At 43.2% G+C, this 26,287-nt stretch overlaps 1 protein-coding gene across 2 annotated transcripts in view; it reads right to left on the reverse strand.

The window, feature by feature from the left end:
• PTPRJ (protein tyrosine phosphatase receptor type J) overlaps positions 1 to 26,054 on the reverse strand; it is a 74,286-nt gene extending 48,232 nt beyond the window's left edge. Inside the window, exon 1 of one of the 2 annotated variants that reach the window (XM_064425277.1) lies at positions 25,632 to 26,054. In XM_064425277.1, the coding sequence (XP_064281347.1) occupies positions 25,632 to 25,700 (69 nt within the window). In that variant the 5' untranslated portion in view covers positions 25,701 to 26,054. Of the gene's footprint in view, positions 1 to 16,106; positions 25,600 to 25,631 lie in introns of those variants that run through there. The other variant, XM_064425278.1, reaches the window with a different exon arrangement.
• Between the last annotated feature and the right edge of the window lie 233 nt (positions 26,055 to 26,287).

Raw genomic sequence — 26,287 nt, forward strand, 5'->3', positions numbered from 1 at the left:
AAAAGAAAAAAAAAAGGAGGGTGGGTGACAGAGATGACATGGAACAGAACACCAGTAGCTTCAGCACAAGAATTCCCAAAATACACCAAGGAATGCCAAGCCCTCTCTTTCTTCCCAAAGCACCATAAGGCAACAGCAAACAAGAGGAAAAATTAGATAAGGAAAGAGCTGCAGCAGAGCTGGGAACTGTGTTTGCTGTTTGCTTTCCTGGCTGTGGGTAAACATCCAAACATTTGTATGACTAACTGATCACCATCATTAAATTTCTGTGTAAACTCACCTATATAGAACATTTCATCTTTGTATACTTGGAAAGGAGGGTTTTGCTGCTTTTTAAAAATTCTCTTATTTCAGTAGCCTAAAAACATGGGGCACAGACTATTTTATTCTCCGATTACTTTTTTCATGGGGAAACTCAAATGAAATATGGTCAACAACGCCTCAAAAAGCTGAAAATAGGTAACCTACATACCTATATGTAATCCATATAACAGACACCATATGTAATCCATACAACTCCATAAAAAAAGGCTGCTTATATTATGTACAACTGTACACAGCCCTTCTCTGCAGCAGCTCAGTGCTAATGCTTTGGCCGAGCACTTAGAGCAGGAAGAGGTGCCAAGTGACAACAGGAGAAAAGAACTTTTGTTCAACTTTGTTCTTTCCACCCAACCTGTGATTATTATTTTGATCCCCTCTAAAAGAACCCAGTTTGCATTCCAAGGTCAGCTCTGTGCGAATGAAGCAAGCCTCTCTCTCTGTAGGAGACTACAGACAAGGGGAAGCTTTCCTCCCATTCCTGATGGCACAGAACACTCCTACAATCGCTGTCATCAAACAGCCAGGTCCCAGTTCCTGACCATGCACATGGTGCCCCTTGCAAACCTCTGCTCTGCTCCTTTTCAGGTGCAGGATGTGGGCAAGCTGACAAGTGACACGCTCCACTGTGGAAATTTAAAACATCACTGAGCCAAGCTACCAGCCCAGTCCCTGCCAGCCAAAACAGGTAATAAATTACCAGGGTAAATTTTACCCAAGTAACTTTTGAATCCATAGGAGAATCCCATCTGCCTGACTCCTCCAATCAATGCAGCCCAAACATGAGTCCCAGCTCAGGAGCCACCTGCAACAACCTGACAGAAGAAACTGCACCACAAAGAGAGCCCCAGGCTCACCTCACCCAACACCTCTCTTTAAACATGTGCCACAAAAACAAGACCCAAAATCCATAGTGAGTATTCCCTACCACTTTTGTTCAAACAGTTATTAAGCGTCATGTTCCAAAGGGAGGCAAAAAGAAAAATTCAAAAATCACATTGAATAAAGTTAGCAGTATTTCTGTCTATTTTCACATCACTATTTTCAGTGAGACATTGTTCATAGGCACAGATAAACACAAAATAAAGGTGGAGTGCACACACATGGACATAACATTTACAAGTGAAAACATCTGGCAACAGTAGCTTCAAACTGACAGAGCTGTAGAAAGGACTTCAGCCTGCCTTGCAGCTTTTCCTGGTAAAAACTAATAGGCTTTCGACTCAATCTTCTAACCAGAACTAATTCCTTACCAGCATGACTACAAGAAAAGTCTAAAAATCACCTTTCTTGTTAAAAAGTGTAATAAACATTTTAGACAATATGAATATTAAGTCTCAAATGAAACAAAATGAGTTTGGGGAAACAGATAAGAGCCTTTGGCTAAAATAAACAACTAAGAAACAAAAATTATTTCCCTAATGTAAACTGGAGGAGGAAGAAAAAATATTTGCCAGTAGATTCCCATGTTCTGACCTCTGCATGAACTCTAAGTAACCAGTCTGCAATTTCTAACAGCAACAAGAAAGGAAAGTGCATAGAAAGATACTGGAGGATCCCAGTGATCCCAACTTTTGCTAAGCAGATGGGACACAAGTCAACTGAAGAAAAAAAACCCCAAACAAACCACACCTTACACTACACAAAGCTGCAGCTCTTTGTAGCAAATCACCAAAATACTTCACTGCAGCCAGCACAGGTGGAACACTACAAGTCACAGACCTACAAATGCCTTATAAATACCAAGGCCTGACTCCAACAGCAAGTTTCTTCCCAAAATCTACATATGCCTTGGGGTTTAGCTACATTATCAGTTCAAGGTAAAACCAGCTTGATTTAGAAATGCCAGACACTGGATAATCTATCACAACCCAATGTTAATGATTCTCCAGCTTAATTAGTGTTAGCATAATCACCCACCTCTACTCTAAAGGGTAATGTGTTGAGAGACAAATATTCAAACTAGGGTACCTTAACATAAGGATTTTCTAGGCTGAAATAAAAAACAAAGCCCAACTGCACCCACTGAACATGTCAGAAAAGTTACAGGAGATATTCAGCGAAGTGTTTTGCCTTCACGTAGTGTTAAAAAGCAGTAACTATTCAAATTAGCGTGGATAAATTGGTCTTAAAAGTGGCAGAAATGTAAGAATAAGGCAATACTACAGTGTCTATATTACACCTCATGTTTTTATTAAAAGAGGATTATTCCTAACTAATTAAGAAATGAACCGTTGTCACTGACACCTCAGGTTCAGCAAGGCACAGACATATACTAATACATTTTTTCTCATATCCCATGGTGTGCAGTAGACAGGTCCCTAGAAAAGGTGGTTTGGTTTGTTTTGGCTGAGAGGAAATAATGTGCTTATGCTACACAGGTGTGCAACATTCTCAGCACATTTCCAGTTTTCTTGAAAAAAACAAATTCAGAAATTATTTTTAAAAGGAAAACCGATTTTTATGCTTGGAGGAGCTTCTTGTCTTTGCAGCTGTAGGAGAAACTGAATGCTGAAACAACCTCATTGACCACCAGCACATTGCTATTGCCACCATGCTGGACTTTGATTTGCTCTATTAAAACAGTTCACACACTTAGCTCTGAAATTGGCATTTGATTTGAGGCTTACAGAGATGGATAACACTGCATAAGAAACTGAAATACAGTTAATGTAACTTGTACTACTGTTGCTACACACTGGTTGACCCTACCCATTCCTCCTCTCTTCACAGAGGCACGGTCACCCACCTGACTGCACACTGAATTTGTTTAAGCAGCTCATTTGGCAGAGAACTTCTCTTCCACAATAATGGGAATAGCTTTCTGCTAGTTTAGCTATCTCACCCAGCCCAACACGAGGTCAGACACGGGCCAGCAGAGTGAAAGGGAGCAGCTCACGTCACTGGGTGACACAGGGAAGAAGATGACCATCAGATTGGCTCAGCTGTTTCGTAAGGCCTCACCCTCTCTCAAACATAAAGGAAAAGATCTAACACTCACCCACCTCAATGGCATTTGAGGCAGGAAAACATTCACCTTCCGCCAACGACAGTCATTTCACAGAGGTGGCATATTTCAATTATGTAAAACAAGTAAACAGAATCATTTGCTTATCATTCTTCCTGGTGCAGGCTCTACTGGCAGCCTACAAAATGACGGCATGTTCTTTTCTGACCAGGAACCTCAAAAGCATCTTTTCTACAATCCACTGATTCCCTGCCTGCTTGCCTCACTTTCCTGTCTTTTGCCTATGTGAACCAGTTGAAAGACACGAGACAGGCAAGTGACTCCTTTAGAAAAAGCACACAAATCCAGGTCCTGTTGCCTTAACACTGTACATGGCTGGACATGAGAACATCCTTTTAGAAAGGCTGTTTTCAAAAGCACTCTCTATTCCAGGCACGCTACTTTATCGCTGCCATGACTGAGATGCACAAGGCACTTGCAGAGGGATTATTCTGACACAGCAGGAACAAATCATCTTTCAGCCAGCACCAACAATGAAATGAATGAACCAGTTGGGAACCCCGATGCAATTCATTAGACAACCTGCACTACTCCTTAGCAGAGGTTAGTACAGTATTTACTCACAACAGAAAAGGTACCATGTGTTCTTCAAGTAATTACTATAAACACTGCACAAATTAACTGCCATGAAATACTTGTTTTTAAATAAAATGTTCTCCTTCCTCTGTGCAATAATATTAGAGGAGAACACAAATACATTAGCTTGAAATAGCAGAACTTGAAGAAAGTAGGAGGAAATTTAGCACCCTTTATTTTGCCCATTCATCCAAATTACATATATTTGCACTTCAGTAACACCCAAAGAGAAACCAGGGCACCAGTCTATTGAGAGCTCTGCTCTCATCTGGCAAAACCAGCTTCTGCCCATTGCCCTTCCAACCCAATTACAGCAATACAGGAGGGTCTTTAAGGCAGTTGGCAATTGCAAAGGATTTATCCCTTTCCTCCACTGCAAAACATTAATTCTATTTGCTACAACATGTGTTTTGAAAGACAAATTTACAGCATTCACCTGATATAAATACTTCATGGTCCAGAAAATGCTCAGCCAGATAACCACCTTTTGTGCTGAATGTGGAGGGTCCAAGCTGTAGGAATGACAAAGTGAGGTAATCTACCCCTACCTGTTTTAGAAGTTATTTCCAAACTTCTGCTTCTTTGGCAAGGAGACTCAAAGTTACAAAAAAACAGTGGACCCAAGTTAAGAATTAAAAAGCTTCAACCTTGCAAAAAGAGAAAATTTAAGTCATATGCAGAAATACAAAGCCAGCAGCATCACATGAAAAAAAGAAAAAAAACACCAAAAAAACCCCATTTCCTTTGGCATAGAAAGGGAAGAGGCAAGTGAGATGTCAGAAGAGTTAAGTGGTCACAGGCTGCAGCTCCACTTCCCATCATCAACAACCAAAAGGCACAAGGGTTCACTTCAACAGACAGCCAGACCTTCCATCTTCCTTTAGAAGGGGAGGAATTTTCCCCTCAGGCAGGGGGTGATGCTGAAAATAAGATATAAACTCCTGTAGGAAGGACAGAGTAAGGAGCTAAAGCCCATCTGAGATGCACAAGGGAGTCAGAAAAAGAGGGTGAGAGAAATAACACCCCAGGAGCTCTTCACAGCTTTGAGTGCCATTTTATGAAATGGTAATTGAACTCTACACAGCCAGTCATAAATGTGTAATATGCTTTTCTTACTGAAATAATGAGAATATTTTCTTTATCATTTCAATACAGCAGGTTAAAAAATATAAAGAAGTCACACAAGAAGATAAGCTGCATAAAAGCCAGCATGGTCAAAACAATTGCAAGAACCACTATTAAGGTGTGCTTTTTTGCATATAATAAAACCTATTATGTCTAATCACAGCATACATTCAAGCAACACAAAATCCCACATATTCATTGAAAGACTAGACAGATAGCTCAGTGCAAAACAATGCACTACCTGTGCACTGAGCTTGATGAGGAGCAGGAGAAAAGCAGAATTTCTGTTGCTGTACATGCCAAACAAATTGTACTACTGCAATCTGTCTTCCAACATTCCCTTAAATTATCACTATTGATAACAGTAGAATACAAGTTAGCTCAATTCACTGAGCTCAGCATTACCAGAATTTTAAGTAAAAAGCTGCACAGTTAATTAGATTTCCCCACCCCCCCTGGTTTTAACCAGTTGAAGATATTTATTAGGGATAAGTATAGTTCCTGAAATCTACGAAGGCTTCTGGGTTTATATACATATCTTACTGTACCTTTTCCTTCCCTGTTTTGTGTCTGCCACGTGCAACATGACCAAAAACACAGAGCAAACAAAACACTGACTTGGTCAAAGTGTTGCCAAAAGCTCCAGGAGGAAAGGGTGCACATTTTGGGGCTGGTTTTGTTTTTTAAAAAACTTTCAGTAATCGTCATATTCAGGGTCACAGCAGTAGAAAAGTGTCATCAAAAAAACAAAAGCAGAAGAGGTGCTGCTTTACAACTTGACTAAGTCTACTGGATTAGGTGCTAGAGGAATTTAGGGTAATTTACTGCTTAAACCTTCCCCAAATGAATCCCCAGCAGACCACACTAAGTGGCCATTTTTAACCCAAGAAGATGTAATTTTTCTGAGATGAATCCAACCCTTCCACAAAAACAAAGGGTTACAACAGTCACCAATACCTTCATTTCTTCTTCCTATATGCACACTTGTATTAAACTAACCCCTCAAGATCAGTGTGGAAAACTGAAGTGGAGAGTGAAATAGAGAAGAACAGAGCATATAATCATATGTCCAAAAGGAAGTAAAGCTTACCAAACATTAATAAGCAACACTGAAATACAGAAATCAGGACCACATACCCCAAGGTGAATGACACAATAAAAGTAGAGCATGCCTTATTCTGCAATTTAGGTTTTATTGCATAAAGATTTGTCAGGAAATGTGGCTCACACAGTGAGTATGCATTGCAATCCCTGGTTATTATAATACCTATTACAGAGTACTGCATGACAGGTGCTACTTTCAAGGACTAACAGGAGGCAGGGTATTTGGGGGAAAATGCTCCGGGTTGTAAAGAACTGTTTTGGTTTAATGAGTAACAAGCCTTCCTCATCCCCTCCAAAACTGAAAAGTCACGGAAAGAAAGCAAACACTGAGTGAGGTTACTGTGTTACAACACAATTCCCCTGTGCTGCTTTCAGCTACTCATTAACTTCCACAGATATTAACCAGATAACAAAAGAGAGACAAACTCAGTTGTTTCCCCCTCCACACCATGAAAAAAATGAAGAAAATGATAGGTTTAGAACCACCAAAATTGCTCAAGAGATACATCATACCATGGATAACAGCAGCTCCACACTCAAGGATGGATCCCTACTATTGCCATGGGGCTACAGAGATACCAAACACACTTCAGGGGCCCAAGTTTTATCTGGAAATTCCCATACTGTAATGTAGCCAGATCCAGCACACCAAGTGATGCCCAGAAAAAATACACATCACAAAACACCAGTTAGTAGTAATTTCAAGCACCTGACCTAAGAAAGAATTCTTATCGAGGCAAGGCCTCAAAAATAGGCTTAAGGGTGATTGACAACACACAGACTTGGACATCAGACAGATTTTGGCTTCAGCAGTTTTTGGGATTTCTATTTTGCCTTAGGCAGTGTGTGAGACTCTAGCAACAGCTCAGGGGAGGCTCAATGAGCAGTCACACAGGTAAGAAGCCAGCTAAGGACAAGAGCAATATTGCAATGAGCTCCTGACATCAGGGAACAAAGGAGTTGATGACGTTCCTCCTCCATGAGGACATCAGGGTGGTACAGGTCAGCCCCCACCTGAGAAATCACCACCATCCAACACCACCAGCCTTCCCACGACTGCAATCAAGCAAAATCACAGCAGGTGCTGGAGGATTCCTCCTCATAAAAGGGCTTTCTTTTTATTAGCAATGAAAGATGAACAAAACCAAGACCATGAAGCACAAACCCCCCTGTTGTGACCCCTAAAACGATGCAGAGTCTACAAAAGACAAACTAAAATGGACAGAGCAATGGACCTTTCACTCCCCTTAATTCAATTCTCTCCTTTAAGTCAGTGCACTATTATTGCCCTCGTAATGAGACTGTAACACTGAAGTTTTTCAGCTTGATGGTAAAATCACGTAGTGTCCATCCATCTCCAATAATAGCAATATTGAGACAATGAACTCTATTGAGGCATCTAATAAGGCAGATAGTCATTTGCATAGTACATTTTCTGTGACTCTCTGTAATACAACATCTCAAAGACTCGATTCAGACTATTCTCCTTTCCCACAGACATTTTAAAAAAGGATTCTTTTACTAGAAAAAGAAACAATGACCCCTCCCATAATAGGAGAAAGCAAAAGATAGAATTTTCCTTCCTACGATGAGTGCACACTTTTGCCTGTATATTTTTATTTGACTGGGCTAGCTTCTTTTCCTCTTTTTAAAATTAACTCTATTTGCTTTTCATCTCTGCTGTTGGCTTGAATGCTCAGAAGTTTATTTCTGATTTTGTTCCAACAGCCTTCTGAGCAGGAAGTACCTTGGGATCCCCATCCACCACCACAGAAAAATTTAATCTTTAATTCCTGTGCTACAATTTTTTTTTTCCTTTGTGTCTTCTCCTGTGTGACTCCCTGAATTGTGATTTGCTAGACACGCCACGGTTTTGGAGATACACAAGCCCAATTCTGAGTCCCAAGTTTCAGGACGGGCTCTGCAATGCAGTACTTGGGTAAGTTTCACAAATCACTTCCCTCCAAGAGACTGTAACAGCCTCAAAGAAATGTACACACATATTATGTATACTGTGCCTTAGAGTACAGCTCAAATAATGCCTCCAACTTAGAGAAGAGCCTTAGAGAAGCACCAATGATTATGTCCTTGCTCTTCACAATCCTTCTAGTTTGCCCTCTTTCCAGTAACAAATCCTGGACTTCGTCAGTGTTCCATTTGGCACAAGGAAGCACACATCTTATTCCTGCAGGTCGTTAAGCTATCTCTACTTGTATACTAAAGGCACACACTCAAAATACCACCTCAGTGTGGTCCCACAGCTCTTGTCTGCTCTGTCCTCTGTCCCTCAGCACAGTCCTAGGCAAGCTCCAGATTTTCTTAAGTGCACCATTTTCTCTGCCAGAGTCCACAAAAAGAGCAGTGTGAGAGAACACACATCCATAACTTGTCTCCTCAACTCCCAGCCTGTGATACCATCATTGATCCACCTTTGGCCATGAACACAAGCTCACTGCAGCCAGGCCAGGGTGCAGAGGAGACAACCACTGAGCTACCAAAGTCCTTGGACACTCCCCTGCCACATCCCAGAAAACCAGCAGTGACACACACTCTTCACATGGGTCAGGCATGAAGCCTCCCTGCAGAAGGCTGAGCCAGAGCACTGCTCTCAGGTTAACCTTCAGCAGCTCAGTGCTGGGCTCTTAGGAAAACAAAACTAGAGGGCATTTCTGGCAAGTCAGAGAAGGTCAGCGGAAAGGGAGAAAGAGCTGCCACACAACAGCCCTAGTGAGGAACAGCGCTGCACGCTTTGTCCAAGTTTCTGATTTTATCAGATTATGCCACAGTGTTAACATTGTTTATGGCCCTTTTTTGTGTCTGTGAATCACCCACTCCCAGAGACTCTTCCTCCACCCCAGATTATAAATAGTACCATATACAGAACGGAGCCTGTGAAGCAAAGGAGACTTGCTGAAACAAAATAATGTATATTGAACTGACAAAAATCTTTCAAAAGCCTTTCTTATTTATTTATAGTGCTGGCTAGACAGGCAGATTCCCACATTTTATAAACCCTGTAGGTCACTATCTCCATTGCTCATTCACAAACAATTCTGCTAATAAAAAAAAAAGCCTTCTGGTTATAAGTGAACTTATTCCCCAGCACACTGATTCTTGGCACATGCCTTTTGAAAAGAGAGATTTTTAAACAAACAGTATTATGTATTTTTCCTGTTTGAAGGCAACATATGTCTAGACCATGATATGACAATATGACATTATTTATGTATCTGGACACATTCAGACATTGCAACCAACCTCTTAGTCTCTATCAGTACACATAAGTAATTTTCTATCATGTCATAGCAGACTGTGACTTAAATTTCCATTGATTCTATTTTCATAGGAAAATACATTCTCGATAGCAAGCACAAAATCCATCACAGGTTTTTTAATTCCCTCTTTTCTCCAGAAACGACTTCTTGCAGTGGGAAGTTCACAGTGCTGTCATCCAGGTAACAGAACAGACAAAGATATGTGGCCAAAAGCTGGAGAGAACAGGCTTCTGGAGTCCAAACACACACGACACCTTGTTAAACCAACACATAATGAGCTGCAGGCATAAGGAGCCAAATAAGCACAAGCCTGGACTTTAAAGAAATCCAAATTCCCCTCAAGATGGGATGGGTGGAAAGCAAGCATGCACATTCTGCTTTGGCAAGGCAAACCTTCAGTACTCCTGTTGAACCCCAGGAAACTCATCCCATCTTTCCATCCCCACGCTCAGATGTATTTGCCACAGCCTCACAGAAGAGGACCTGGACTGGATACATGTCAGCCCAGCAAGGGCCTGCCGAGCTCAGCACACACATCAAACCCACACTGGCAAATACACACCACTACAATGTCCCCACCAGCTGCCAGGCCCTTTTTACCAGGCACACACACCAATACCAGGGATGCTGGGGCTGGAAGAAACCCTTTATTTTTCCTCCAGTTACAGAGACATGGTTACACAAAATGCCTGTGTAAAAGACATCCTGCCCAGAATCGATCGAACAGAAACAGAAGAGCCACTGAAACAATCCTGGCATGTCCTACTGATGAAATTCCTTTTAAGTGCCCAAGGTGAACCCATTCAAGTACTTCACTATTTGATTCACCATTTCCCCCCCTGCCATTCATCACACGGCTATTTGTCAAGCTAACGGTTCCTTAATCAGTCGTAGAAGTTAAAACCTGATGTAGCAAAGTTCCTCTTTAAAACACAAAGAAGGAGTAAAACAAAGCACTCCAATGCATATTTCAGGAACAGTTAAATATATTAATACTGTTGTTCTTTTTTAATTTGTAGACTCAACAAAAATCAACTGTTTATAATCTTAGGAAAAAAGGAAAATACTAGAGCCTGGAAAATATCACAGTAAGTCTGGACATCATTTAAGCCAAATACATGTCTTTTTTTTTTTTCTCCTACTACTTATCTCAACACACAGTTCCTTTTCCTTTAGCCTGTTTCAAACAATACTTGATAATAAACAAACAAAACTAGATAGCAAAATAAATTATTTCTCACTAAAGGCTCATTTCTTCTCTTCTGTTCTACACTTACAAATATATACTGTGGACATACACAGTCACTTATATATACATATAGAGAGAGATAGAGATATATATATAGACACACATATATTAAACTGGCTAATACTACTTAGAGTATCCTATTATTTTATAGTTACTCAAAAACTGACTGTATTAAAAATGACTTTTTGGTAGAAAGCAAAAACAAGAGTAGGATCCCCTTGCAATGACCTAGCAGCAGTGAAATTCACAAAGTCCAAGCTGAGTGCCTCCACTTCACTGTTACTCCAGACCCTTGTGCCTTTTTCTCCACATTTAAGAACAGAAGTTTTCCCAGGGGCTCAACACATTGACTTTCATCATCACTCTGAAATACTGACCAAAGGACCTACAGTAGCAATATTTAACCTTCCATAAGCTCTTTCCACATAAAAAAATGTGTCTGCAATAAGAATCTTTGTTAAGGAGTCTGATCAACTCAGAGGGAACTACAAGATCATAAAACAGGACTGTGACACAATAACAGTGATGTGGGTGTCCCACATAGGTTCTCATTTATGCACACAAAGGGGAAACAGGGAGGAAAAAGAAATTTAATTAGAGCTGACTGAAAAGTGAGGCATATGGTTCACAGGAATTTTTTGCTTTCAATTAAAACACCACCCTTCTCCTCCTCAGCAAGCTAAATAAATACAAATGAAACCAAACTATTCTGTGACATGTATATGCAAAAACTGAATATAAGCATGAAATAAAATTGAGGTGGAAGCTGTACCATAGCCCAAGTGCAACTACAGTCTGAGTCCTGCAAAAAACACTTTGTCACCAGACTAATAGAGGCACTTATTCCCCTCCATCATCACTACTTGTAACTATCTGTTTCCCACTCATTAGCAAAACCTATTCCACCTACATAACTAAAATTTGACTTGAGATGTGGGCAGAAAAGGAAAGGGGGAGATAAAACGTCGTAAAGAACAGGGCTGAATTTTAGCAGACTTTTTAATAGAGAAATCATGTTCTGAAGTTTCATATTGATAAAAATGCTAAAATATGAAAATAGCTATGTTTCTAAAATAATATGTTACAGGGAAACATGTAAAAGGCAGGGGCATTAAGGATGGATTTTCAATCAAAATGATAAATTGTACTTATGCATATACAGAGAAGACTTAAGAAAATGAGATATACTTGATTTAGAAACAAGTATGAGAAATGCTGTGAGAAAAACCATCCACACTCGCACTAAGAAAACTGAGAATGGATGGAGCTTTCACCCACTTCAAGTTACACCAGGATTACCTGGCCCAGTGAAGGGAGAGTTTAGGAAATGCTGTGACACTGGGCTGTGCCACAGCTCTGTCAAGGCTGCCCATCTCAGGTGTGCTTGGAGATTTCACCAGAGCATCACCACCAGTGTCTCTAACTCAGGGTGCTCTCACACACTGAGCACCCCACACCACAGAGCTTGGCTGGGGGGAACACCTGCAGCAGGACAGGAGCAGGTGGAAGAGCTGTTCTGTATGACAGGGAGGCAGGCACTGGTGCTCTGAAAATCAAAGCAAACTAGTGAAATGAGAAATCTGAATGGCAATTCACAGGTAATGTGACATTAGCCAGGGTCTGCTATCAGAAGATCCCTCTTCATAACTTACCCCAAGTGCTTTGGAGGGAAAGTTTTAGGACTATGTGCCAGCATCTGCCTATATATATTTACTTAATTATGAAATGTTGCAAGCAAAATGCTTCAAAACACTGAGAAACGGGGAAAACAGATTGCTGTGCAAATGCTAAGTACCCTAAAGACCTTTTTTTTTTTTTTATGGTCTGGCAAGAAATGGATTTTCCCTGACACCTTTAGCGCTCCCTTCACTTAAGGTGCCCTTGCTGTAGATAGGAAAAGATTACATATTTCAGAAATACTTAGGATACCAAAATAAAAAAATCTTAATTGACTTTTGCCTATTGGAGCCTTTGCAGAACTGGAGCACTGGGGGGAAAAATGCTCTCACCTCAGCTTGAAAGCTAACCAAAAAATCAAGGGGGGCAAACACACCTCTTAGTAAGGCTCTGTATGGGGAGATACACTGGAACACCCTCTACCTGCATCCCAAAATATATCCAGGCAAGCTGAGGCTTCTCCAGCTTCTCATGAGGGGGCAGACACTGAGCAAAGACAGCCAAGCATGGGAGCAGAAGAGTGTGGCTCTGCCTCCATCCTTTGGAAAGGGGCAGATGAAAGTCAAACGAGCAGTTTTAATTCTAACACTTCCTAGGTTTTCAGAGATGGATTATTCAGTCACAGAAATGATCCCTAAATTCAGACTGTGTGTTTACACACATACATGCTTAAAATAACACACATTTGGGCACTTCAGAACAGAGACTGCCTTCCCATACCTTTTCAAAAGCAGCAAGGTAGCCCCACTCCCAGCTAGTGACCTTTGAGCAATACCTTGAAGTGTTTGAATATAAATACATATAAATACATATATATATGTGTGTGTATATATATATGTGTGTATATATATATGTATATATATATATGCAAACAGTAACACCAGTCACATCTTCCCCTCAATAATGGTCACCACAGACTGGATATTTGCTACTGTGTAGTGAAGCAGATGAACCAGACAGGCTCACTCCTTTTAAGCTCTCAGATCATCATGGGTTGACCATGAGCAGACACTGATCATCATCACCTCTTTGCAAGCAGCACACAGCTGGTGATCTCATGTAGAGAGAGCCTGCAGGTTCAACATTAGCTGTCCAGAAATGCCTTCCATCACTTTTCAGTATTCAAATTGGAGGGGATCGTGCCATGTTATCACAGCTGTCAAGCGTGCAGAGGTCTGGGGGTGGCGGGTGCGTGTGAATTTGGCCTCCCTCTCGTTTCAGGAAGGGATGTCTCATCCCAAGAGGATCTAATTAAGAAGAAGGAGGTGGACTGGTCGGTTTCATGTCAGAGGGAATAGTCCATCTCTGTGTCATGAAACAGCACATACTTGGGCACTGCTTCAACAGCTGAGGCACGCTGCTAGCTTACGTAGGCTGCAGCAATCTTGCTCCTCGTGTACACTCTGTTTACTCATCATCCTCCCCCAACAGTCTACTTCCCTTGCTTCAGAAACTTCGCTTCTCCTTCCACAGAGATGGACATGACGGAGGATTGCTTACACCCCAGGCTCAAGTAGCCTCTCGTACACTTGTCCTCCTCAGCTGCACCCACCCACAGCTCTTGTTTAGCTCTCTCTGATGCATTAAAGCAGGGACAGGAACACCTCAAAGTCCTCCAAACAGCACCCAATACATACAAACCACAGACTGCTCACAAGACCAGTCAGGCCCTACAGGACATCTAGAAACAAACTGTGGGTTTTGTTGGTCAGAAAAAAGCAGTACTTGCTGTGCAAAGGCAACAAAAGAGTTTGTTTCAGTTATTTACAATACACACTGCCTGGGGCTAGAACAGCCTGATGGAAGCCATTTACAACACCGATATTTTACCAACATACTGATTTTTGCACCTTTTCAGTATAATGGCTGTTACCTTTAGCAGGACCTGCACATCCATGTGCCATCACTTCAGCAGCTCCCTAGCATCCCAATGCCTTTTGCTGCACCATTTGCTATGAGTCTTTCTCCTTGACACGTATCCAGGGTGATATTCACTGTCCCACTAAATGCCTGCCAAGGTTTTGTGCAGCCTCACTCACACTCCTTCTCCCTTTTCCCAAGCACTCAAGTGGTTTACCACAGGCTGCCCTGTGTCTAGAGGTAAATGTCTATCTCACCACACAAGAACCCTTTCCCCATCTGTGCCTGATATAAGGAATGCCTTTCCTATCTATAAACCCACCAAGAATTAGCCAATTCACTTAGAGAAGAAAGAGACGAGACCCCACAACCCCACTTTTGTCTGACTTATAACCCATTCATGACCAAAAAGGAACCCTGTATTCACAAAATACAGGAAGTTGTACAAAGAAAGCTTTTTTCTCCCCTTGCAGCTCTCATTTTTGATGCAGTTTGTGAGTAAAGTGAATCCTGGTGGAGACAGGTGAGGTGGGTCACTATGCTGATTTCCTACATGCACCTGCTGACTGAGGAAGATTCCTTTTTTGAAGTCATTGCCAGAGTTCTCAACCCCACAAGATTGCTTAGTAGTAGCCATGTACAACTACAATGTCCCATGGCATTTACAACCTCCAGGTCACAAAACACTGCAACCACTGCAAGAAAGGAGAAGAAAGTACAAAAAAGATTTGAGGGGTGGCAGGTGAGCAGCTCCCAAGTCCTCAAACAAATCTTGACACAACAACCTACTGCAAGTCCTAGAAATTCTCAGTCATTAGCTTCATCTTCAAAACTCCAGCAGGATTTCATCAGTGCTATGTTCCATGCTGGAGCATGAAACAGCAAATGTCTGACTTCAGGAAAGCAAAAGTAAGAGGTCTTTGTTCAGAACGGAAACTGAAGTTTGGCACTATCTTATCTCCCATCTTTTCCACACATTTCTACAGGAGGAGACAGAACGTTCAGCTGACCAGTTCTCACTGCAAAACTCAGATTAACATTCACGGAATGAATTTTGATTAAATCTGGAGACAACAGTGAGAAATACCACATGCAGCAATGACTGAATAAATGCCCATTTTTGAGATACCTGTTTGCTCTTCCGTCTTGCCGTTTTTTCAATTTTAAAAAATCATTTACAAGCGAGAAGAAGCAACCAAGGTAGGCAATTTGCAGAAAAAAGACTGCAGAAGACCAAATCTGCAGCCACAGGTTTTTTGCAGAGCTGAGCATTACAACCTACTGTTGTTCTTAGCAGCTGTGCCAGGTGTTGTGAATAGCCCTAAACATAGGGATAGGAGGAATCACTGCATGCACTGCTTACAAACCATAGGTGCACTGCACAGGATTCTGCATGCAGCATAACCTGTGGGGCACAGTGAAGGTCGTCAGAAATTACCTTCTGTCCAGCAGGAGCACTGCAAGCAGGCAGTGGCTCTGCTAGGATGGAGCAGGGGCTGCACTGTGTGAATCACCCACTCATTAACTTAATGAGTTAATGACTGCTGCATGGACAGCAGTCCCTTCCTGCAAGTCAAAAACAGTGCAAGTGAGTGAAAAGGACAATTTTTTTTTTGTAGGCTGCTCAAACTGTCAGAAATTTAGAAGAGAACTATTTACACCACTTAGATCAAGTCCTAACCAATTCCACCATGAAGAGACCTAGGCTCCATTATTAGTGAAGAAAAGCATGCTCTGCAGTAAATAAATAGCAGCTCTGACCTTCTGCTCACTCCTCCTGCAGTGCTGTGCTTCGCACACTGAACCAGGAAATAGTTGAACAGATACATGTAAAATTATGAAGACTGAGTCAGAAGACAATAGTTAAATAAATACCAGTTAAACCACATACCGTAGATCTGTCTTGTAGGACTGGGAAATGAGTATCGCCTAAGGCTGCTCCAGATATTGCATCCACCTGCAAATATTTGCTGCTGGCTGAAGCTCAGCACATGCACTCTCAGCAGCAGGACTCCCCAAAATATTGCAGACAAGAAAGAAAGAGAACATTAGCTTAATTCAGAGCACAATAAACTAATTATATCTTTTAATCATCAAAAGCATATAATAGCTTGTTGGAAGACTTTTTTAGTTTGGGTGTTCGGTGGTTTTTTTAAAGCACATTATAAAGTTAATTAAAGATGCACCTCTTTTTTCCCAAGAATTTTAGGCCTTCAAATTCATGAATATAGAGAGCTGATTGTTAGCTTCTTTAATGTGGCTATTTTACTACGAGTGCACAGCAGACATCAGAAACAAGAATGTCACAGAGGAATTGAGCACACACAATAAAAGCTCAGAAGCAATTACACTTTCATTATGTAGCCTTAAATCCACATACAAATACATTAAGACATTTATATTTTAGATCAACTACCCTTCAGCAATAATGAGAAATCATTGGAGAGAAAGACAAGAAGATAAAAATGCACTAACATGGTGCTGGAGGACTTGGCCATTAAAGTCATGTCTTCTGAAGAAACATCTAAACACTTTGCAACAACATTTCATCTGTAACTGTTCAGCTGGAAAAAAGGCCTGTCTCCAAATGAATTCAACACAACTTTTTTTTTTTCCTTTTGCTTCTGTTAACTGGCTAGATTTTTTTCCCCCCCATCTCACTGAAATTTTAACATGTCCAAATGTAAGTCCTTAATAAGTTACAGACAAAGGCAAGTTTTCTCTCTTTTAATAGGGAGAAAGGAGTGTATTGTTGAGATTTGTCATATACATACAATTACCTGCATTGTTATGGAGATTACAGAACAAAGGCCCAACTGATCCACTTCCAGATCTTACAGCCTTGTCCTTTCCCATAATTATTTTCTTAAAATTGGATTTCATTTAGCACATTCACAATACCAATATCTACCAGTGCTTAGCATGTACTCTGGGGTAGCTCCAATTATTTTTAAATGGATGTGGCAATGCATTTAATTTATCACTCAGTTGAATAACTTAATAGTACTAATAAAACACGGGGGTTTTTAGTTGGTTCTAAGAAGTCTTAAAACTAGTACAAAGTTATTTAGAATAATTAGCTAGTCTATCACTCATTTAAAAATAAATGCAGAACAAACTTCGACAAAAATTTTTTGTTTTTTCCTTTCATCTCAGAAATAGGATTTTGAACCGCAGAGATACTGAATTTTTAAAAAATACCAACAAACAACTTTTATCCTGCAAATATTAATGCTATTCCTTTCCCTGATGTAAGAGTATGTCAGTCTCCTTTCCTCAGCTGTCTGATACCAAATCTATGAGAAACTCTGAGAACATCAGGCCTGTGTCTGTGACATCCTCAGTGTGCCAGCTAAAAATGCCAGATCCTGACCTCAAAGTTGGGCTGCTCATTTCTCCCTCCCTAGTGCCCAGCTGCACAGAATTAGAGGTGAATTACCCTGAGAGTTATGCAAACTGAATCAAAGATAACAAACTTCCCCTAAGAGCTGCTTCTTTTTTTTTGTTGAAGATACAAGCTTACAACGACTGTGGGAAGGAAACTGTGGTTACAATTCCTATATTTCCCCTCTATAAAATAGAAAAGTATAAATCCACAGAAGGTGAAACCATCAAAGGCCTCAGTTAACCAGGCACAGCCTACTTAGCAAAAAAAAAAAAAAATCACACAAAAAGGACATTTTCAATGGTACTGAACTTCAGGCCAAGTATTAGAAGAAGCAGCTGACCCTGCAAGCAGATGGAAAGAATATCAGAATTTAGAAAGTTTAATTTATGTATCAGGAAAGTCATGGACTCAATTCCAAACTTGATTATAAATGGGCAATTATAAACACGCAGTGTCAAGAAGATGTTAGAATTCCCCTATCTGCCTTCACTAGAGAAAAGCAAATAAAGAAAACAGAATTTGGTCATCCAATTTACTGTTGTTCATTTTATTTCCCTCTTGATTTATAAGTATTTATATAAATGCAAAATTCCTACAGAGTCAAAGATCATGACCACAAAAGGAAGAAAACCCTAAACTCCCTTGATAACACAATACAATTTTACATATACAAATTTTCTGCCAGCCACAGGCACTCATTCTTTTCCTCACATTGTGTTTCATAAAAAGTCACATCTATTGCTTAAAAAGTATAGTGAAACCGTGGCACATCTCATATTATACTAAAACCACCAGCAAGGCTAAATCCATCTCTTTTGATGGCCCCACACTGCTACTTTCTACTAATGTGCATTTCTTTCACCTGCAGCCCAGAGGGAAACAGTGGAAGCCCTTCTCCTTGTCAGCCAAAACCACATCTTGGTCTTAGAGAGCTCATTTACCCCAAATCCCTGCTAGCACACAAAGCTGGTTGCCTTTCCAATTCAGATGTCCCTGGTGGTGGATGCCTCATCCATTTCTACTCCAACATCCACCCTGCTCTTTCCACTTCAAAGCACAGAGGCTACCTTGCACAAAGTCAAGCAGCAGAGCAGGTTTTGACAAATAAAGACAACGATGGGACCTCTCTTACTATAAATTCAGACAGTAACTAACAATTCACCTGTCCTTAAGCTGATGCAGAGAGATGAAGTTAAAAAAATGGAGTCTCACCATTTCCCCCTTCTGTATCATGAGACCTTCAGGAAAACTAAGTTTAAAGTTCCAAGGGGACTTGAAAGTTTTAAGTTTGGGAATCAGTTGTCTGAGCTACTTTGGGCAAACCCTGGGAGGAAACCCTGGGAAGGAAAGGCAGCAGAAAGAAGCTACTTATCTAGGGGGATTGTTGATTCTGCAGGCACAACAACTACTGCAGGGAGGCAGCAGGAAGCTTTTCCAGTCTGTAATACCATGGATGGTCCCATGCTTTGCTGCTTATATAGGCTGGCCTGCCACAAAGCTAAGCTCTGCTGCCCCATTCTTCGCAGCATCCTCCTGTCTCATGAGTCAATGTGGCACTTACAAACCAATCCTCTGGCTGGGATCCTCTGCATGGCTCTCTCCTTACTTTGAGCAACAGAGCTGGTAGAAAATAGAATTTGGAAGCGAGGACTCAAAATGAGGTATGTAGAAAAGACTTGGAGCTCATGTGTGTATATAATAAAATAAACAAGGAAGCTTATTAAAAGTGCTCCAGTTTACTAGAATCCAAGTGCACAAGAGGAAATAATGACAGAAAGCTCTACCTAAACTCCACGACAATGGGGAATGCAGAAACAAAAGCCACCAGCATTCCTGTGCAAAAACACCCTCCAGAGCCATCCACCACTGCAGAGACAAACCATCAGCAAGCAGAGCAAGATGTGTAACATCATGAACTGGACCAGGAGTCCTCTTAAGGCATGCAGAGCTCTCTGTCTTACCACCCACCTGCCAAGACATCCATGAATGATTCATTTTGACACACTCCATTAAAAAAAAAAAAATCCTGCTGAATTAGCAGAAGCTTTGAAATATGCATTTAAAGCCATACCAATCTACATCCCTGAATGACCAAGGACAGGCTACCTTTTCCACAAAGCTGGTCTGCACAAATAACCCTCTTTGGGGAGCATTCCCATGCAGGCTAGGTTCAGCCCAACTGCTTGCAAGCTGGCAGACACAAAAAAAACCCCCAAAACAACCCTACCAAAATAGTGGCAAAAGGAAGTAAGGAATGACTCTGAGAATGCAGCTAATCACAGAGCCAGCTGTGCTGTAGATACAAATCAAACAGCCTAACAAGGGAAAGCTCCCAGCCACTCACCTGGGCTATGATGGGAGAGAGGGCTCCAGCACTTAGGGGCTCAGAAGTGCTAAGAAACTTCATCTGCTTACCAGGACACAAGAGACAGGCTGTAATTTGCAATAAAGCTCTGCACCTGATGTTCAAGTCTTTCCTTGGTGATTTTACAGTTTCAGAAGCAAAGATTTCTTACGTTCAGTGAGGAAAATGGGGCTGAAGTTCACACAAATTATTCTTTATATTCAAGCCCTGGCTCATTTGGTGCACAAAACAAAAAAACCAGTACTACAGTATGTGGACATCATTCTCCTGCACACCACAAAGCCAAACCAATCAACCAAAAAACCATGAGGCCCTTCCAATAAACAAAACACACAACCCAACACTTAAAGAAAATACCCACATTCTCAACCCTAAAGCAGAAGCCCACATACAGAACATAACAAAACCTTTGCATGCAATAAGAACTTTCCAATGACACACTAGGTATTTCTTTTACTTGTTCAGTTCGGCTAAAACTGCACAGAAGAATGAGAAAAATCAGAAGTGTACCAAACAAACGGGAGGTACAAGAAGAACAGGAAACAAGAAGATGGGCAGCACCGAAAGAAAAAGACTTCCAGGCACTGGCTAGGAGAGCCTGAAGGTGATCCTAACAGGGGTCCCTTCTCCTCCCCAAAACTGTCAGACACAGCCTTGGCCTTCTTCCCCACTCATACCAGATGGGTTTGGAGCACCATGTAAAGCCAAGGTCAGGCACAGATCCCATGGATCTGGCACCACAGCAGACACCAACATCCTCCTTCCTCCTTTTAGAGCTGCCACTTCTTTTTCTTTGTAGATGCAATTTCTTCAATTCAGAGACACAGTTAAAAGCACAGTTACCTTTCCTCCTATTACATTTCTACAAGTGGAGAAAAAAGCTTTCCTAAATGGCCTGTGGTATCTTTACAGAGAACACAGAAGGAAAAGAGTGATGGGTGGACTGCTTGGTTTCTGGTATCAAGGGGTTCTTCCAATTTCCTGACGATGATAAGAAAACAAGCGCTTTCAGTAACTTGCCAAATACCAACAACATTTATGGAAAGACATGGACATAGCTTTCCCTGCCTTTTCCACTGAAAGCCCATGAAGGCCACTAAATAACTAAATGAGGCCAAGAATTTATTGATTCAGCTTTGGCTGGACCACATTTACATGTCCATTCTTTGCTGGATTACAGAAATACTTTTCCCACTTAATCTTGGATTTTCTCCTGGAATTTTGGATTAATAGCCCCAGGAGGCCTGTTTATGTGCAGATACATTTGGGAACAGCTGGAAAGCACTTAGAGAAGAGCCTTGGTGCAGGCTTCCAGAGCAGTGCATCTGTTTTGTTCTTCTCTTCCTGTGATGCCTGACCACTCTTTCCCCCACACTCCTTGCTTTCTAACACTTCATATTACCACATGTTTACCTACACTTTATTTTCTTCCCCCCTCTCCCAGTTGAAGCCCTCCCCTGCACAGTCATCTCCTGCTGAAAATTAATTTCCTACTGATAGCTCCATTTAAGGCAAAGTTCTTTCACTCTCCCATCCCTACATAGCAGTAGGCCCTCTCTGCTGGACAAAACTCAGCTAGCTCCTCCTACACTTCCAGCAACTTTTCATGATGTTCAAGGTACTATTTGCATTCAAATTTTGGAGTCAAACTAAAAGCATCAGGCTAACAACCAGATGTGCAGCCACCAGCTGGTTTAGTTAGTGTCTCTCACCTCTGCTCATACTGAGAATCTTTCAAGCAGACAAGTAAATGTCATAGGTAGTCTTTGCACCTACAAACATCCAACCACTCTCCAGCACTGTCAAAATGCCCCCTCTATGACACATTGTAACCCTAGTAGAAAGAAGGAAATGCATAAATTAAAATTATATAGATTATGCCCTGCACAATGAACAACCAAAGATTTTTAAACAGCAGCAATTTCGCTCATATTTAGAAACTCCAACCATAAAAAAAATTACATGCCATGAAAATTCTCAACAAAGACTTGCATGTAGCTCCCATAATTGAGGAAGTACTAATAATAGCGTGGCTGTTTGCACAGACAACATTTCCACTGTGAGCCTCAATTCTGATCTCAAATATGTAGAAGAAGATATTTTGTGAGTTGCTGGCTGGAGACTCAAAGTATTGGAAACCATGTGAGAGTGCTGCAATGTGCAGCCAGCCTATGCCTCTAAGGAAGCACATCCATGCCACGCTGAAGACAAAGCCTCCATTGAGCCCTGCAGAAGGTGTTTGTGTTGTGGGGCTTTGTAAGGAACATAAAGAAGCTCAGGAAATTAACCTGTGTTGCTGTTGTAAACAAAAATGAAAGCAGTCATCACACAAAAATAACCTGGCCTGGCAGATGAAAAGTTTATTTCTATGCTCCTCAGCCACAAGCAAAGTGTTCACAGCTACAGCTTCCCCTTCTGGTCTGTGCTGCCCAAGGTCAGGCCTGCTCAGGTCTCCAGATCAGCAATGCTCATATCTGTGTTTTTAATAGTGGCCATTAAAGGGTTTACCCCAAAAGTGCATATACAGAAGCAGCAAGGGAGCCTCACATTTCTCTATCTTTATTCTTCTGTAAGCCTCTAAATGAGCTGTATGTAGATCAGTCACAAAGTTAAATGCAAATTACTATTAACTTCTTGCATGTGCTGAAGATTACTCAGAATAATTTCACAAAATAAAATTTAAATTTAGTGTACTATGCAGGACAAAACTCAACAAGGATGATTAATAATGACCAATATATAGCAGAAATTATCTTACATGCAACATACACACACAGCAAGCCCACATTTGAGATAAGGTGGTTCTTCATTTAAACTCATCACTTGAAAATTCAGACCACTAATTAAGTCATAATCCTATACAATCAACTCACACATTATCAGTAGTTCTGTGCATGGAATAAGATGTAAAAACAAGCTATTACACCCACATAAAAGGTACTTATAATTCTAAACACCAAAACAAGCCCAAAACCACTATCTGTTGCTCTCTTACTTGTAGATGTTATTTATCATATCACTGATGTGATCACTCTCAACAAGAAACTGAGAGCAAGGTTTGTTTTTTAACAACTCCAACCTTGACCACTATGTTGTAATTCCTGAAAAATAAGCAAGATACTTATCCTTGAGTAAAAGGCACCACAGAAAGATCATGTGCCCATCACACCACTGAGGAGCTGCCATGACACAGCCATTCCACAGCTCCGGCCGCTTCCCAGTCCCCGCGTGTGGCTGGGCCCACAATGGTGTCAGTGTGCAGCACTGTCCCCTCCCCGACCCCACAGTCATCTGAGAGGCAACACAGAGGCCAGACCCGGCCAAGAGCCACTTCCACCCCAGCCTTTCCACTCAGGGGCTGGCTGGAGACTGCAGAGAAGGGGCAGTAGTTCCTACTGGCAACACATGAAGCCCAGATCATGCCACATGCCTGACAGTCCTGCCAGCTGCTGTCACCTTCCTACAGCAGCCACATGCCTCCCCAGGTAAGGCCAGGCCATGTCCCTGTACCCGAGCACATGCCACACCTCACACAACACCGGCCACCTCTAACACCTGCCTGAGCCTATGCAAAGAACCCTACACAAAGAGCAAAACTCTGCCCTGTTAGAGAACACCCTCATTTTTAGAGGGCAAGACCGTGTGAACAGCACTGGAACGGGCAACAAGATTATTGCACTTGAAGCACTGCCTCCAAGCAAGGCTTTATTCTGCATCCTTATTGCTTACAGGCTATAGAAACATAATGACTTTTCAAACTTGAGTTATCCCACCCTACCTGATGTAAACAGCTACAGTGAAATTTAGTAATTTCAAATGAGAGGATGATTTACAAATCACACCATCGGTGAGCACCTGGCTTACATCCTAGTCCTCTAAGGAAAAATATTCCTTAAGGACCTTTCTCCCCACCTGTATGCAGGTCAGGCACATGCCCTTACTGTTCAGAACTCCACCAGGCGCTGATCAGCACTAGTGAAGAAGCCTGAGAGTCTCAGTAAACAGAGACTTCCTTGCCTCAGCCTTCACATTCACAGGTACAATTAAGTCAAAATTGCAAATGTTGTCTTCTAAATTTTCACTAGTGACACTATGAGCTGCAGAGTACCCACCTAAAATTATGAGCCACACCAAAATCTGCAGATCTGACCTATGTCTTGCAGCATGTTGATGGGAGCTCTGGTAACATAGGGGATGACAAGACCTAGCTGAGGGTCCACAGCTGGGTCCCAAGATGATAAATGCATAAATTTAACTACATGTAATTGAGGATCAGGTCCACTTTTTTTAGTATTATTATTAATCATACTAGACACCAAGTAAGAGCATGACTTAAGAGAACATTAGAGATCACTAAATCCCAAGATTTCACACCCAGCTTGAGAAGAAAAACTGCACAGGACATGGCAGGCAGATCCTGCAAGGCTGTACCCAAGGACAATCCAGGCCTCCTCTGAGGTCGTCCAAAATGCTGGTGTACTTTTAATTCAATTTAGTTTTAGCTCTTATTCTGAAGAGATTTTTAAACCTAGGTTTAGTACAACAACAAACAGAGATCAAATGACAAAACACTGCAAGGTACTCAAACTGAAACAGACAAGAGAAGGAAGCAAAGGTTTACAAGAGTCAATTGCAGCCAATGGCTGCAATCACAAGCTGGCACCAATGCAAGGTAAGGAAAAGTGGTCAAAAAATGTAAAGCAGCAGTACAGTTCTGCTCAGCAGCTCCTAAGCAGATCTGCCACCACAGATTACTGAGCACCTTGGTTCCCATCAACACACATTCACACTTCTGTAGCAGAAACCACTGAGGCAGAGAGGACAAGCGGGTGCATCTGGAAGCAAAAGTTCAGCAAGCCCCAGAACATGAGAGTTCACAGCGGCCATGAAGCACTCCTGCGGGAACACTGAGAACACATCAGCTGAGGGCAGCAGGGTGAGAGTCCATGCCAACATGCTGAGTGGGTCACCTGGCACGCCATTCTGATTTACATCAATGAAAGGTGCTCTTGGAAGAACATCCTGCAACACACGTGGGAACAGAGCGGGGCCTCAAAGCCAAGCCTGGTGGCCGAGGCCTCCCCTGCTGATCTGCTGCCCGGCACCGCTGGGGCTGCTCGCTTCGCACCCCGGCAGCGTTTCCCCGTGGAAACTCCGCGCTGATCCCGAAAGCTGGAACCCAGCGGGTGATGTGCACCAGCGGCACGGGCAATGCGCAAAGACCCCCTTACCACACACACCCAATTACTAACATCATTAACCAGCAGCGACACGAGGAGGGCAGGTTACAACACTGGGGCGACGGGAGCCGTGCCTGTTGTACCCAGGGCAGCTTTCCCCCAGGAAAACAACCGGGGCAGCCTCATGCCCCGAAAGGAGGCACGCAGCGGCACTGCCGGGTTAAACCCCAGCACAGCCCCCGCCGCGCCCGGGCGGGGGACACGGGGAGGCCGCGGGGATCCCGCCCCAGGTGAGCAACGCCCCGGCCGGGCCACACGGCGGCCCCCAGCCTCCCCTGCCCTCCCCTCCGCGGGCGGCACCGGCGGGACAAAGCCCGAGCCCGGCCGCACACCTGCCCCGCCGGCTCCGAGCCCAGCCGGGGCAGCGGCGCCGGGGGCAGGTGCGGCACGGCAGCCCCCCCGCCTCCCGCAGCTCGGTCTCACCTCGGCCGGCAGCAGCAGCAGCAGCAGCGGCGGCAGCAGCAGGAGGCAGGGCAGGGGCAGCCGCCTCATGGTGGCGGAGAGCGCTCCCCGCTGCGCGCACGGCCGCTCAGCCCGACGCCGCCGCCCCCGGAGACATGGCCGGGCTGAGCCCCGCACCGCCCGGCGTCCCGGCCCTCCCCCGCGCCCCGCCCTGAGAGAGGCGGGGGGACGGAGCCGCGGGGGAAGCCCTGCGCGGGGCGGAGTGAGGGGGCGAGCGGGGCAGCGGCCGCCGGAGAGCCGGGCCGGTCACCTCCCTGCGCCGCCGCTGCTCGCTTGCTCCCGCCGGCCCCTCGCCCGCGGCTTAAATGGCCGTCTGGCAGCGGGCGGAGGGGCTGCGGCTTGCCCGCCTTCCCCCCTCCCTCTCTGCCTGCCGGCATCTGACATCTCCCCCCGCCAAGCCGGGCCGGGCGAGGAAGTGGCTTTCTCCGAAAGTTTCCCGGTCTCCGTCGGCAGCCGCGGAGGGAGCGGCGCCGCGGGGCGCGCCCGGCCGGCCCTGGCACGGTGCTCGGGGGCGGGCAGAAGGGTCAGGGCTAAGGCGAGGTTAACCCGGCCCCGGGGGCTCCGCGGCCAGACGCGGCCCCGGGCGGGGTAAGGGGCACCCGAGCCCCGCGGGGGGT

Source organism: Passer domesticus, chromosome 6 (genome assembly GCF_036417665.1).
Source record: "Passer domesticus isolate bPasDom1 chromosome 6, bPasDom1.hap1, whole genome shotgun sequence".
NCBI classification, from domain to species: domain Eukaryota; kingdom Metazoa; phylum Chordata; class Aves; order Passeriformes; family Passeridae; genus Passer; species Passer domesticus.